This window comes from Sus scrofa, chromosome 3 (assembly GCF_054392235.1).
Source record: "Sus scrofa isolate SSC_HxYL_T2T_F1_AM1 chromosome 3, Sscrofa_HxYL_maternal_Yorkshire_Landrace_v2.0, whole genome shotgun sequence".
NCBI lineage: Eukaryota > Metazoa > Chordata > Mammalia > Artiodactyla > Suidae > Sus > Sus scrofa.
This window is the reverse complement of record NC_139385.1, coordinates 87,682,465-87,697,801: the sequence shown is the minus strand read 5'-3', so window position 1 is coordinate 87,697,801 and position 15,337 is coordinate 87,682,465. Positions and strand designations below refer to the sequence as shown.

Here is a 15,337-nt window from a genome sequence, read left to right as displayed (position 1 = left end):
GGGGCCCAGGCCAAAAGATTCTCTGCCCCCTTTTCTCGAGAGCATGCTTTTCTGCCAAATGTGGTGCTCATCCCCTGCCAAGGAGGGTGGGCGAATTGCCACATCTGACTCCCAGCCACGGAAAGACAAAGGCTCTCAGCATCCCGAAGTCCACAGAGCCAGAATGGGCCTCACACCTTGAAGGTTCCAGATTATTGATTCCCCCCCACCTTGACTTTATAATATGGACTATTTTCTCAGTGCCTCCATCTGTCCCCGAGGGTGATTTAGGCACTTACAGGACTGTGTGAACCCTGGCAGGCCACAGGAGGGTCATTTAAGTGTCCTTACTCATCTCTCTGAGCCTTACATCAGTGCTGTCAGTCTCGCCTCTGACATCTTGCTGTTTTAGTGGTTTCTTTTTTTTACACTCTTTAAGATAGGAACGTCGTAATTATTTATTTACTTCTGTACAGCTCTGATATATGCAAGGGGGTGCGTAGCTGAGTGTGAAGCATCTGAGAGAAGAAACATAACCTCCTCTCCTTTTTAGCAGTACTGGCTATAGGATCTGCGGAGAATGCATCCTATTAAACATCAATTGTGCAAATTGAAAAGGCAGGGCTCCTAAAAAAATTATAATGACTTTCAAGAGGAGCAAATGAATCCAGGCATGGAGCTTTTCTATGTGGGGGTCCCCGTGTGACTGCCTTGTGAAGCTGGCCCTGTCCGTCGATATCCTGGAAGTGACTGTCCAAATAAAGAGAATTGCAAAACATTCAAACATAATTTAGGATTTCCCTTGTGGTGTAGCGGGTTAAGGATCCAACATTGTCACTATAGCAGCTTGGGTCATTACTGTGGCGTGGGTTCAGTCCCTGGCCGGGGAACTTCCTCATGCCACAGGCATGGCCAAAAAAAAAGAGTTTTTGTTTTGACCCAGTGGTGGTAACAAACCTGACTAGTATGCATGAGGACATGGGTTTGATCCCTGTCCCCACTCATTGGGTTAAGGGTCTGGTGTTGCCGTGGGCTGTGGTGTAGGTTGCAGATGTAGCCAGATCCTGCATTGCTGTGGCTGTGGTGTAGGTCAGCAGCTGCAGTTCCGATTTGACCCCTATCCTGGGAACTTCCATAGGCAGCAGGTGCAACCCTAAAAAGACGAAAAGAAAAAGACGGTACCTAATTTAAACACTAGGAAAAAATTATAAGAATTACCTAGTTAGATCCTCTTCCCTACAAACTGAGAGAAAACATATGTATATAGTATGTTTACTTAGATGCGTTCAACCTTCTGCTTCATCTCAGCTCTAGCTGCAGTGTTCTAAGTGCTCCATCCAGACCAGCTGCTAGGGGAAGCAATTTGATGTATGTTGTCTCAATTGACCAGTTTTGTCATCCTCATTTTCACTAAAGAGGAAGAGGAGACTCGCGATCACACTGCTAGTGTGGGTCTGGGGACTTGAGCCTTGGTGTCACCCAGTCAGTACACCTAACTGCCCCTCTTGAAACCAATAACTCCTAAAATGTTTTCTTCTAGCTTTGCCCTTTGTCAATGTGTAACCACATCGCTGAAGCAGAAATGGCCTTAAGGACCACTCTCCTGGCCTTTGCAACTTGATGACTGTCCACTGAGGCCCAAGTTTTCCTAGAAAGTGACTTAAGAAAGGGGAAAGTTAGGTGCCTTGTTTATGTTATTAGCAACCTCATATCACACATGGAATGGCAAAGAAAGACACATTACATAAAACAAAGCCAAGTCTGATTGTTTCAAAGAGAAGCAAACTACCCAGTGAGTATAATTCTTTCCCGAAGCCTGTTTTGGAAGAAGGGCAAATGCCATTTTTTTAAGACTTTTGAGCATCCCCACTTTGATTACCTATGTGAGTTTTGTTAGAAATGATGACAGCTAATTTGAACGATGTTCTGTTTTATCTTGTTTTAGTCACAGTTTTCTGTTGTGCCCTTTGTGTATAGAGTGGTGCACGTTTACCCAGCAAAACAGAGGCTGGCCCCAGCAATGCAAGGAAGGGTTTTTTTGAAAGACATGGCGACAGCTCTTTATTTTATCATTAAAATATAAACTGAGCATCTGTAGAGTGGAAAGAGAGCAAGATTAAGAAGCAGGAGGCCTGGGCTATCGGCCTAAGAGCCGCAATTCCCTGGCCACACAACCAGCCACGTATCTATTCTGAGTTTTGTCTTTTCTCCTATGGAATGGAGGTGACATGGCCTGTCCTTCCAACCCGGCCAAGTAATAGTAATAGTAGAGCTTAAATTTGGTAAAATAAAATAAACAGCTCTTTGAAACTGTAAAATGCTATACAAATGTAAGGGATACAAACTCAGAGTCATAAAATTTTTCAAAAGAGGCAAAAAAAAAAAAAAAACCCCAAAAAACCCAAAAACAAAACCCATTCTGGCTTTCGAGTCCATATTTTTTTTTGCAGACTATGTTCCATTATAGGTATTACAAGATATGGGGTATTATTTCCTGTGCTAAACAGTAAATCCTTGTTGCTTATCTATTTTATGTATAGGAGTTTGTATTTCTTAACCCCATACTCCCAATTTGTTGTGCGCACCCCCCCCCCCACTCCTTTGGTAACTGTAAGTTTGTTTTCTATGTGTAAGAGTTTCTGTTTTGTACATAGGTTCATTTGTATTATTTTTTAGATTTCCCATGCATGTGATATATTTAGCTTTCTCTGCCTTATTTCATTAAGCATATTCTCTAGGTCCATCCATGTTGCTACAAATGGCACTATTTCATTCTTTTTTATGCCTAAGTAATATTCATGTATATGTGTACCACATCTTCCTAAGTCAGTTGTCTGTTGGCAGACATTTGTGTTGCTTCTGTGTTTTGGCTGTTGTAAATAGAGCTGTGGTGAACATTGGGGTGCATGTATCTTTTCCAATTAGAGTTTTTGGTTTGGGGATATAGATGCAGAAATGGGATTGCTGGATCATATGGTAGTTCTGTTTTTTAGTTTTTTAAGGAATCTCCATACTGTTTTCCATAGCAGCAGCCCCAATTTACATTCCAAGTTAACTCTGAATACCTTTATTTCTGCCATCTTTATCCTGTCATCTCATTGGTGACAAGGCCAGCCTTTTCTCCCACTCAGTTAAGATGTCTCATGAACATCTGTGAGATCTGTGGGAACACCACAGTAAAAAGTCCGCAACCTACGAGCATTTCCTTGTCCAGTTAGATTGGACAACAGAGAAGACATAATTTGGCAAACAAATACAAAAGATCTGCCCAAATTTTGACTAAGACTCTTCCCTCTTCTGTAATCCACTCTGGAGACAGACAGTGAATTCACATCAATAAATGCTTTGGGGAGTTAAAAAGGGTTTGCTTAAGGAGGTTCATAAAGATAAAGGTAATCTTATTACTAAGACAATTTAAAGTTTTTAGTTTTTTTTTTTTTTTCTTAAAGGGAAATTCTCTTTTGATTGCAAGATAAGGGTTTTGTTGTTAACCAAGGTAAAATAGAGTGCTGAATAATCTCAAATTAAAAATTAAAGTGTACGTTACAGAGAATAGAGATAATTAAATAGCTTAGACTACAATAGGTAAAAGGAAAAGAGTTTTCATGAAAATTAGCTAAGTAAAAGTAAATTGTGTTTGAATCTTAACTTCAGATCTGTGTGCTCTGCTATTTGGCGTATGTTGAATTGATAATGCCTGTGTGTTAAAGAATTCTGGTTGTTTCTTTGCCTCTCTCACAGCTTATAAAAATGCAAGCAGACTCATCTAATGAATATTAATAGGAATGATGTGTAGATAACACATAAACCCCCCGGATCTGTGGAGTTTGGATGGAGTAGTCAGAAAGGATTTCTGTGGCTTTATTTAATACCGAATTTACATACTTTTAAAGAATAAACATCATCTTAATATTTTAATATCAATATTCCAAAGTGGAGATTTTAGTGAAATAAAAAGCTTAATTTTCCTTCCCTGAACATTATATTCACCAAGGTCTGCATTTTAAGAGACAGGAAACTGTTAGCTAAAAAAGAAATTAACTTAATCCCCCTTCATTAAGTTCCAGCCCTTTTTTTTTTTTTTTTGTTACTTAGAGACAAGTAATAATTATATCCTCAGCAATGCAAAGCATGTTTTACACTTTTGTTATACAAAAGAACTGCAGTTGTTAAGGTGACAGCCAAAGAAAACGAGAACATTGATAAATAGTGATACATTTTTTTTTTTTTCTGAAATCTTCTCTGACTCTTGAAAGTAAATATCACTCAGGTGTCTGAGCAGCATGTTAATTCATTAACAGCAAAAAACGACACATGATCTTAGAAAATGTCAATCAACTAGCTAAACGATATTTTCCCAGCTAAGGTTATAAACACGACAACCAAGTGGGTGGAAGATATCTCAAGTGACTGTACACCCTGAAATGCATAAAAGGTGGGCATTTTATTTTCAAGGTTTTTTTTTTGTTTTTTTTTTGACGGAACTTTGAGCAAGTACACAGTAAATCTCAGTGCTGTATATTATATAAAGCATCTGCTTTTTATGTCTTGGGTGTTGTGAAAAGAGTTTTCTGATTTTAGCTTTACAAAAGGGGGAAATCATTAAAATGTAGTTTGTATCATTTCCCTCCGTTATTTGTCATCTTTATGGCTGTTCTACAGTTTTCACGGCACCTTTAATGGTAAGCTTGGTCAGGAGAGGTGAGCGGGAATAGGCACAGACTTGGCTGCTGCCAGTGTCTGCTAGCTGGGCTTCAATCCACGTCCCTGTAGATTTTAATGTCCCCACAGACTGCTGGCAGCCTGCTTCCAGCTGTGGCAGGCATGATGCAGTGAATTGCTTTTCAATGTTCTTTACTCAAATAGGCAGTAATTACAAGCTTAAAGAGGTTTAGTGGTCCAGTAAACTACATAATCACCCCTGAATTAGCCCGGGCTCATCAGTCGCAGTCCAGCAAGCTTGAGTCTGCTGTTTGTATGCAGCCTTGATCACATAGCAACCTGATCAGCAGGTGTGGAACAGCCAGAGTCCCCCATAAACACAACTGTCTACTGGGGACAATGATCTCTAATGAGATGAGGCTACACCATCACTGTAATTTAAGTGGGAAAATTAGCACTAGAGAATGAGTACCAGTTCCAGGGGTCTTTAGTCATATTGGGAGCAGCATGGATTCTCCATCTCTCTCTCTCTCTCTCTCCCTGTCTCTTGCTTTCTCTCTCTCAAATCTTCTCTCCAAATGCACCTTTTTGCTTCTAACTTATGGGTGCTTTATTCTTCCTGCAAGGATGTTTGTCTCAATATTTAATGCTGGACAGGGTTCTGCAAAGGCAGTAGTGATGACCCGTCAACAGACTCATTCCAAATGGTATCTTCGTATTTCATATTCCTCGCCTTTTCTCTTCCTGGTTTCAAAACTCTTTCGCTTTGATTTTTAAAGTGGAAACGTGTTCTTCGGACGTGGGGTGGTCTCCTTTTAGCTGGCATGCTCTTGGCAATAGCGGAGATGAGCTGTATGTAGTTCAGACCAGATCCTTATTTTATTGGCATTTATTGTATAAACTGGTCATGAACTTTCTTTTCAGAAAAGTGGTCTAGGATGGTGTGCCATTGTTTTGTTTTATTTGTTGCAGTGCAATTCTTGGGGGAGAGCCTGTATGTCGAAATAGCCTCCTCTGTTCTTTTCTTCAGTCCTGGGCTAGGCCCTGTGAGATGGAGAACTCGAATTTTATTACATTGCAGTTGGAGAGTGGGAAGGGAACTTTTGCAACAAATAAACCCAACAACAACACAGAGTGGGTTTTGGAGAAACTTCAGGGGAAGGTCTACACGCTAAGAATGACAAACAGAATAACCCAGGAATGAAGAGCCTGGACTACAGAACGAGGTTTCTTAGGGTCAAATCCCAGCTTCATCCTATTTGCAAGTAACTTAGATTCTGTGCCTCAGTTTCCTCGTCTGTCACTTCAGGGTAAGAACACTGACCTCCTGAACTTGTTATAAGGGTGAAACTAATGAATACTGGTAAAGCACTGAGAACATTGCCTGGCACAGAGTAAGCATTGTAAAAATGTCAGTTAAATAAAGTGAATCGAGTCTGTACTGTTTCTGGAATTTGTAGAACTGAGAGTGAAGAATGAACAATTGTTGGGATGGGGGCTGCTAGTTTTCTAATGTTTATCTGAAGTCATCTGCTTATAAATGCTAGTCGAGGCAGTTGGGGTGTCTCTGACTTCAACTGCACTCCTTCATTCATACCACAAACATTTATTGGGCATAGATCTGGGCTAGTTGCCTTGTAAATGGCAATAGCATTCCTGTGTTTTTATTAGTATTCTACTAAAATGAAATGGTTCCAAATGTAATTTAACTCATATTTGATTAAGAATTACATACAGAATGAAAGTAATTGGTAGAAAAACACACAACAATTAATTTCAAAGCAGACAATTTAAGGCATGTTGTAATGTAGCTGGATGGAATAGCAGGCATTTGTTTCTATGACCCTTGAAGAGTATACTTGTGTAGAGTCTACCATTGCTCTTATATTTATAAGAAAAGCTAGAAGAACTAATAAAGTGATGGATGTATTAGTTTCCACTGAGTTTGTGTCTTGTAGCAAAATTTCCTATTGCTTCCATTAATAAAACTGGGTTGTAGATACACGCACATTAAGATAATAGCTTCCTCATGAAATGAGTAATAGTCATCTATATATTCATGATCAACTCCCCAGGAATGAATGGGATCGTTCCACTCCTCACTTAGAAAACAAAATAGTTTGGGAGTGAATTTTCTCAACTTGTATCCTATCACCAAGTTTCAAATCCCAGCTCCACTTCTCACAGGCTGTGTGAACTTGAGAAAGCTCTTTGTATTCTCTGTGCCTAAGTTTCTTCATCTGTAAAACGGGCATAATCGTTGTGCCTACCTCATAAAGTGTTTGTGAGGATGAAATGAATTAGTGCATGCGACATCTTTGGAAAAATGCCTGGTACATCCTCACTTCTTACTAAGTGTCGTTGGTTACTTCTTCTACCATCTCACCAACACTACTAAGCCACTATTAATAAAGCCCCTTTGGAGGGGTGCTGGAGGGAGAATGTGGAGAAAGAAAGGGAACTTGCATTCACCTCACAGCTCCATCCCCACCCCTTGATCTTGGCAGAAGCAGTGGGGGTGATGGGCAGAAAAGCAGCAACTCTCCCTGCATCAAGGCTATTTAAACAACAGAGGAACAGTCAGTCGTCGCTCATCACAGGGAATATCTTTGTTCCCATTCCATTTTAATATGTTTTTGGTTTTAAAATGTTTAGCTTAAAAAAAAATGGGGGGGGGGAATGGAGAAATGGGAAAGAAACCTCAGCGGAAGTGCAGCCAAGTGGAGAAACTCAAGGGAGAGCAAACCTGGCTCCAGAACTGAGTAGCTGTGAGCCCTTGGGCATGTTTCGTGGTCAAGCCGAGCCTCAGTTTCCTTATCTACAAAATGGAGCTAAATATGGTCCCTGCTCGTGGTGGTGGGGGGGCGGTCACCAAGAGCATGTAATGCATGTAATGCATTTGTCCTATTGACAAACAGAAAGAATTTAAATGAGTTATTATTGAAAATGATTCAAGGAGGACCCAAAACTGAAGCAGGAGTTTTCTGCCCTATTCCCTACCCCCACCCTTGCCCACCTACTCCTTCCAACCTGTTTTTCTTATTGGCCTTTTTGTGTTTCCTTTTATAGCCATGGTTTCCTACTAAGAGAATCAATATTCAGGGAGTTCATTAATAATCATAACTGTTCAAAATAATTTTAGCACTCTTCATGAATTTTAATACTTTTAGGAGGAGTATATAAGTAATTGCTAATTTAGAGTCTACATTTTATGTCTTTAATGCATATATTTAAAAATACTCCTGGAACATATCTAGCTAATGAAGAATAGATCCAAACATTGTTATTAGAAATAGAATTGCAAGCAACTGAAAAAAAATTCCTAACACAAAGGACTATGAAATCCCTTAATATAAAAGTGCCTGTCTTTTAATTTAGTTTTTGTTTTATGTTTAACAGTTATTTATAAGAAGTTAAAACATCAGATAGGTGAGACAGGTGAGACGTGATAGTATTAGCCTCTTGTCTATAAAATGTTTTCATTGCTGTGTATTGTTTTGTCTCACTAGTGCAAAAGTGAAGATTTTTATGAAATGCTACCCAGTGTTCAACTTTTCCTTTCACACTTATGTCATTTTCATGTGATAAGACCAAGTTTAGAGATTCCTATTTGACCTTCCTGCTTGCATAGCTCTGCTAGCAACTTCTAACCCCTTTCGGGTATACAAGAAATCAGGAGGGCTTGTCTGGAAAAATGGCTTGACTAGGGCTTCAAAAAATAGGACGTGTTGAGCAATCTATAGAGCACATTTGGTCTGAGCAACTAGGCAAGCGAGGAGCGTTGGTGGGGCATTAAGACAACACGTTGAAATCCCGTGACTTCTCCAATGATGCTACAAACATTTTTGGCTTCTTAGCCGGCATGGACATCGTGGTTCTTCTTTGGATTCCAGGCTGTGTGAGGATGCAGGACTCAACTGCTATGCATTCAGGCTAGGTTCTTCCACTGCACGGTGCACTGCTTTTGTAATGCAAATGGGAGGCACAAAGTGTCTCTTTGATAATGTGCAGTCAGAAGACAAAAAAGCATTCACTGAAACAGTAAAACTAATTCATAAAGCTGAAAGACAATAGGGAAGCATTATGGATTTTTTTTAAAGGAAAAAAGTATCCTAGATCAATGTAATTGTCACAGTGTAAGCTATTCATAGTCAATGCATAAGGGGAAAATGGCTGCAAGTTTATTTAAATTGGAAGAAGTTTCTATAGGCAAAAAAATGACGTTAAACAAATAGAAATATATTTGGTTAACAAGCTTCTGCTTATGCTCTTAGAGGTCACATACATAGCTGGTTGTTTTAATTTAGATCCACAGTATTTCCTTCGTGACAAAAACTCAGTAGAAGTTTTAAAAGAACACAGAGAGCTAATGGTTAAGAGCCATATGGTAGGCTTTTTTCTTCTTCTTTAAAGGGAGTATCTCTCCATCACATACCAGAGTTTAGCTCAAGGTCAACTTATATTAATGCATTAAACTTCGCTGTGGAGGAGGCAAAGGGCTGGAGGAAAAAGGATAAAAGAAGTTCTGAAATTGTTCTTCCAACATATTCAGCCAAGCAACAGAACATTGCCTTGATAAGGGTTATATTGGACAGTTGCCATAATTCCTCCTGTTAGATCAGCTTCCCGGGTACCTATTCCCATACCTTTTAAAGTATAGCATGTAACATTTTGCTTGAAAATTGCTTCCACCTCTATTGCTTTGTTATAGCTGTTTTGCAGTTTCGGTAGAGAGGCAGTTCTGTGTCACAAGAAATTACTAATCTGAGGCTTGAGAAGGGGCAGCGTAGCCTTCCATTATCTCACCAGCGAGCTCTGTACAGGATTATTTTCAAATTTTCTGCTGCCATTACAATGTGCTGTTAGAGTGGGCAAGCCAGGGAGGGAGGGAACATTATTGAAACTTGGTTACCAGGGTAGATAAGATAAAGTTCATCACTGTCTTGGCATCCGCATTTGCAGTCAGGGGTGGAAAATTTGATGAAAGGAGTACATTTGGTCAAGGATATCGTTAAGATATAAGGCTGGACATTTTCCATCTGCGTGTGCTGAAGAGTTTCTCTTTTCGCATTAATGCTCCTCTGAGAGAGTCAACTCGATTGTTTCAAGACAGACGTTTTCTTCCAGTGAAGTAAACTTGTAAATATCGGATCACCCACATCAGAAGCCCCCTCCTATCCCCATCTCCAAACATATCATTGGAATTGTGCAGAGATAACTTTCTTTAGAAAGTTGCCATCTTCTCTCTGTCACTTCCTATTCTCTGTGGCGGGTAAAATGACAGTTCAGACTTAATTTTGACGTAAGCTATTTTTAGCCTTTTTTTTTTTTTTTTTTTTTTTTTTTCCCAGACAACCTCTCCTTCTGGGACACAGGACACATACTCTAGGGATCGTTTTATTCTTTGATGGGGTTATTAAGCAATCACTGTGATACAAGGTCATTATTAGAAGTCATGCTGCAGATCCGGAAACACAGGAAGAGTGGCCAGCGGTTTCTGTTTTCCCCAAGAGACTTATACTGGGAAGAAGAAATCAGGGTGTTGATTATTGAAACTGGGATGATCATTTTGGGAGTTCTTTCCTTTAGCTCGAGGTCCACTGCCCACAAGCCACTTGTTTTCCTTTGGAGCCCAGCCCTTCTCGCCCCAGCGAAGCCCGCCTGCCTGATACGTGTGCGCAGGTTTAGTGTTGGAAGGGAGGTCAGCCTTGCCCATACATAATCACTGTTTTATGGCTTTCACTCATTCCTGAGGTGTTAATGCAGATCAAATGGGAAACACTCGGAGAAAGAAGCCTTGCAGCTACTGCACAGCCCCCTCTCCCGTCTCAATCGTTAATTCTTATTGTAAGATCTAAAGGTAATTTTGTTTGCTCTCTTAATGCGTTGCAGTTCTCCCAGTGGCCCTTGCATATCCTTTCTCAAATTCCCATCTTGATCAATTGTTTGCAAATAATTAAGCTTTTAAGAGATAATGGCAGGAGGCTAATGTACACAACAAAGGCAAGGTCTCCTGTCACTGTCTATTGGACTGTGGTCAAATTTGCTTTGCTATCCCATAGCGATTCGGTTGATTGGTCCATCTGGCAAGTGCTATCCCCCTTTCCTTCGAAAGAACCCGCTCATCTTTCTTAAACCAGTGTCCTTGCCATTTAGATGCCATAATAGCAAAGGTGTTCAGCGAAATGGCAGTGGGGACCTAGCCCCATCATTGGGGTGGTTTTGAATGAATTTCCCATTTTCTTCCTAAAACGGCACTCCTTGTTCTCTCTTTTGTAAAATGACATCTACTTTTGCCCTTCTTACGGCCTCACTTAGCCCTGTGGGTGGAACACAACTGCGCTTTGAGTGTTTTTACAGCAGCCTTGCCTGTGGCACGTTGGGTTTTTGTTATTTTTTTTCTTAAGTCTACAAAGGAATAACTCATACTGTCCACAAAAAGCTTATCTAGTAAAGATCCATAGGATTTAAGATAGTTAAACATATTGGATTTCAGTTAAAAAGCCTACCTCTTTGTGAATTTTTGGCTATGGATTCACTACCTGAAAGTCATGCCTTTCATGTGATTCTAGCAATTACAGATTTTTTTTTCCCCAAGGAATTGAAAGTTTGTGGGACACCATGGCCAAGAACTACGAGAAAAAGAAAAATACCCAGTTGATCTACCAGAGACAACGTTTTAGGAATTTTGTCGATGCCTTTCCCCCCTTAACAATGACCAGTTTACTGTGATATTTCATTTCATCCAGGCTCATTCATTTCTATTAAAAAAATATATCCTGAACAACTGAAAATTGTTTAATGGAGACAGAGTGCTGGGTCTCCATAGCTTGAGGCTGCCTGGCAATTATGCTGCATGAAATTAGACACAGTTTGTTCCAATTACTTAAAATCAGATCACATGAAAAGTGACAGAGGGGAAAAAGACAGTAGAACTTTCTCATTTTATGATATTTAAACGATGAAATCAGAAACTGCATGATGTAAAGAAACAACCTAAATTTGCACTGAAAATTTGCAGGCTATTGATAACTCTTTGAAGCTGTAATGATTCAGCTAATTTTAATGATCCAAAGAGAATTTTCCTGACACCACTTGCATAAATAACATGTGAATGCCATTTGCTTTATAAGAATGGATGTAAAGCTTGCTCACAAACAGGCATGCAAAGATACTCTTGAAAACACAGCACAAATAAATGACTGTGACAGTTCTCAATTTTCAAAGTAACTAAAGGTAAATGGCATAAATATTAATTTTTATCCAGTTCTGGTTATAATATTTAGACACAACTAACAAGACAGGGCAAAAGGTGTTGCCATCCACCTGCAATGAAGAAGGACCATTGACATATTTATTAATTCTATTGAACATCACTGCGATAGATTTCCAGAGGACCTGCAAAATCATATGACAAAAAAAAAAGCAAGTCATATTACAGAAGATGTTATGGAGTGGAAACGACTAGTGTACATCAGTGTACAACTGTACATGGCAAATAGTGCCAACAGCTAGATGCTAAAATTTGTATATTTTGAAAAGTAGGCTTTTATTCCTTAAACATTGCTAGCCTGAGTAATCTCCAGGTGATAAAACTGAGCAAAAATTGTCCCTTGTTCAAAGTCTCATAGTTAGTGAGTAGCAACATAATTTATTCAGTCTGACAGGGTCATATATAACTGTGTGCAATTCTTCAACTCGTATAGACATAGAACTGCTCTATCAAACCTTAATGCACTATTCAGAGGATAAGAGATTCATTTGGTGTGTATTGTGTGGCAAACCTTTATGCAGCAGGAGTCATGTTTTATTTATCTTAATTTTAATTTAATTTTTTTGCTTTTTATGGCCACACCCATGGCATATGGAGGTTCCCAGGCTAGAGGTCTAGTCGTAGCTACAACAGCCAGCCTTACACCACAGCCACACCAACATCAGATCTGAACTGCATCTGTAACCTACACCACAACTCATGACAACGCCAGATCCTTAACCCACTGAGCGAGGCCAGGGATCGAACCTGCAACCTCATGGTTCCTAGTTGGATTCGTTTCTACTAGGAATGAATTATTTATTTGAAAAGAATGTTTAGACATCACTTTTCAGAGTGAGGTATGGAAACTAGTGTTGTGGATCTCGAACTGGATTCTTTATACTTCCTGGGGCTTTGAAAAAAATTTTTATTATACATTTTGATGTTGCATCTGAGTGGAGACTATCTGTGCATCATGACAAGTCGGAGCCATCCCTTCATTCCATAGATATTTCCTGCTTTCCTTTATGTGCTGGTCTGGGCTTTGAGGATGGAGAATGAGAAAGGCTGGGGTTTTAGAGTTACTAAATGAGTGAGATGAGACATATGAGCAAGGAAACAAATAATCAGAGCGGGTGTTTCAGAGTGATGCTCACTATTAGGGGAAAAAAAGGAAAAAGCTGGTGTGAGAGTGAGGAGGTGGGCTGGGGGAGAGTGGGATGGGTCAGGCTTGGCATCTGAGCTGAGACCTGAAAGTGAATTTGGAGCAGGAGCCTGAGTGGTAGGGACCAGTGTGGTGTGTTGGAAGAACAGCGGGGCTGGACAGAGGGGTGGGGTGAAGAGAAGAGGACGCCATCTGAGAGGTGGCAGGCCTGATGGTGGTGGGCTTTGCAGGGCAGGGAGAGCTGTCTGGAGGTTTTTGAGGGGATGGGACAGAAATGGATATTATGAAAGGCGTTTGCCACATCCTTCCTTCATGATAAGACTTAGACACTGGACAGGAAGCAGGAACTATCCCTGAGTCATGCTGCTGCCGACCGTGCCTTCCTCCAGCCAGTTTCCTCACCTGTAAAACAGGAGGGACAATAGATTCCATTTATGTCCCTCAAAGGGATGTAATGGGGATTAATTACCATTCTGTCTGTAATATACTTGGAGCTCTTTAGAGAGAGGCACGATATTCCATGAAAGCAAAGCCTTATTCTAATTGTGTATTTATTGATTAAGTGACAATCAAGAGACAATGCTTATGGGAAAAATGGCTACATCTCAGCTCTCCACAAACGAATCCCATGTGTATAGATATAGAACATACTTAAACTTACATATAAAAGCATTGAAGTGGTCATTAACAAGCCTTCTTAGCATCTAATCAGACATTATTAATAAGATTGAAAGCCATGTTAATTAACATTCAATAGACCAGAATTTAGTTTCCAGTGGCACAGACAGTTAAATGGAGAGTTGGGGGTGCCCTTTCCCATTCATAAGCACGGAGAAGGTTGACTATCACAACGGTTTTTATCTTGGGAGAATTAATGGGGATGTAGTGTTTCAAAATCGCCAGTGTCTCTAATAGACGGAAACCGTGTTCTTAGCTCTTCTCCCAGCCTTTAGAAACGTATATGTCAAATTGAGATAGAGTTGATTATTAAACAGAGAACGTCTGTGCCCAAACTAATCTTGGTAGAATTCTAAACATTCCTCTAGGAAAGTATGGATTTTGTTTTATTATCTTATCCTGCCGATTTTTTTATCCACTCTAACCCCTGAAGAACATAACGGAGCTTGTTCTTTGCATGCAAAATGTGCTGGTCTTTGACCTTATCCTGGCCTATGCTCAGAATCCCCGTGTCTGTTGACATTCAGTCAGGGAAACCAGCTTTGGTAGAATTTCATTTGTTTGTGCTTCGCAGAGGAGCTAAGATGAATGGTGGTATTAAAAAAATACACCCACTTTAATTTTGATCTTTGCATCCAGCAACATGGTATTTTAGAAGAAGAATGTCATGCTAATAAGGCGCTTAACTCTGGGACCTGAGCTGAGGTTGTTGGCCCAACTGGTTCAGCTTGAGAAATCTATCGTTCTAGTAAAATATGGTGTCAAGGTCATACCCTTTTATATGGTCAAAAGGGACTTATTTTAATCCTATAAAATACTGTGAAGATCCTATTGAACTTTGTGTGTTTGCAACAAATAAACTTGTTAAAGAATAAACTCAGTATCAAGGTTCTGCAAGTATCCTAAGTAGCTATTTATACACTTCACTAATCTTTGTAATTGACTTGTCTTTTACTGCCATTAATTAGATGATGTAGTATTCCATTAATAAGAGTGACACACCTCAGCATTCTTACCTTTAATTACAGAGCTCACTAGACACTTAGGTTATTGACAAAATAGCCTAAATACTGCCTGATGTACACATCATTTTTGTTTTTACAGAGCATATGGGTTTATTAGTGAATCCCCTGCACCTAGTGGTGCACGTGACGTGTGATGTACACGTCCTGTCCAAAGCGTGTGTGCATACACCTATCTTTTTTGTCCTCTTTCAGCACCCTTATCCTTCTGAAGAACAGAAAAAGCAGTTGGCACAAGACACAGGACTCACCATCCTTCAAGTGAACAATTGGTAAGTAATCTGGCTTTGTGTTTACACACAATCTGCTTCCCCCTCTGGCAACCTGCCGCTAATGTTTTGTATTAAGAAGACGCTAATGTTTTGTATTAAGAAGACACACCCAGTTTTCCCTGGTGGCTTGTTGATGCAAAGGTGAGAACACACTATTGACTGGTGGGTTCAAGAGCACTTGCTGGCATAGAAAAGAAAACATGGCATTGCTTTCTACCTCCTTTAGAAATTGATAAACTTAAGGCACAGTAGAAATTTTAATTCCTGCTCACTCTGGCTCTGTAAATGTCTATATGTCTTTTTTTTT

At 39.9% G+C, this 15,337-nt stretch overlaps 1 protein-coding gene across 6 annotated transcripts in view; it reads left to right on the top strand.

The window, feature by feature from the left end:
• The window catches only part of MEIS1 (Meis homeobox 1), a 140,281-nt gene that overhangs the window by 99,837 nt on the left and 25,107 nt on the right, over window positions 1-15,337 (top strand). For all 6 annotated transcript variants that reach the window (XR_014839695.1, XR_014839694.1, XM_005662507.4 and 3 more), the window contains one exon: window positions 14,954-15,030. Coding sequence is in view for 4 of the 6 variants with exons in the window: in XM_005662507.4 (XP_005662564.2) it covers window positions 14,954-15,030 (77 nt within the window). In the remaining 2 variants the exon portion in view is untranslated. The remainder of the gene's footprint in view (window positions 1-14,953; window positions 15,031-15,337) is intronic.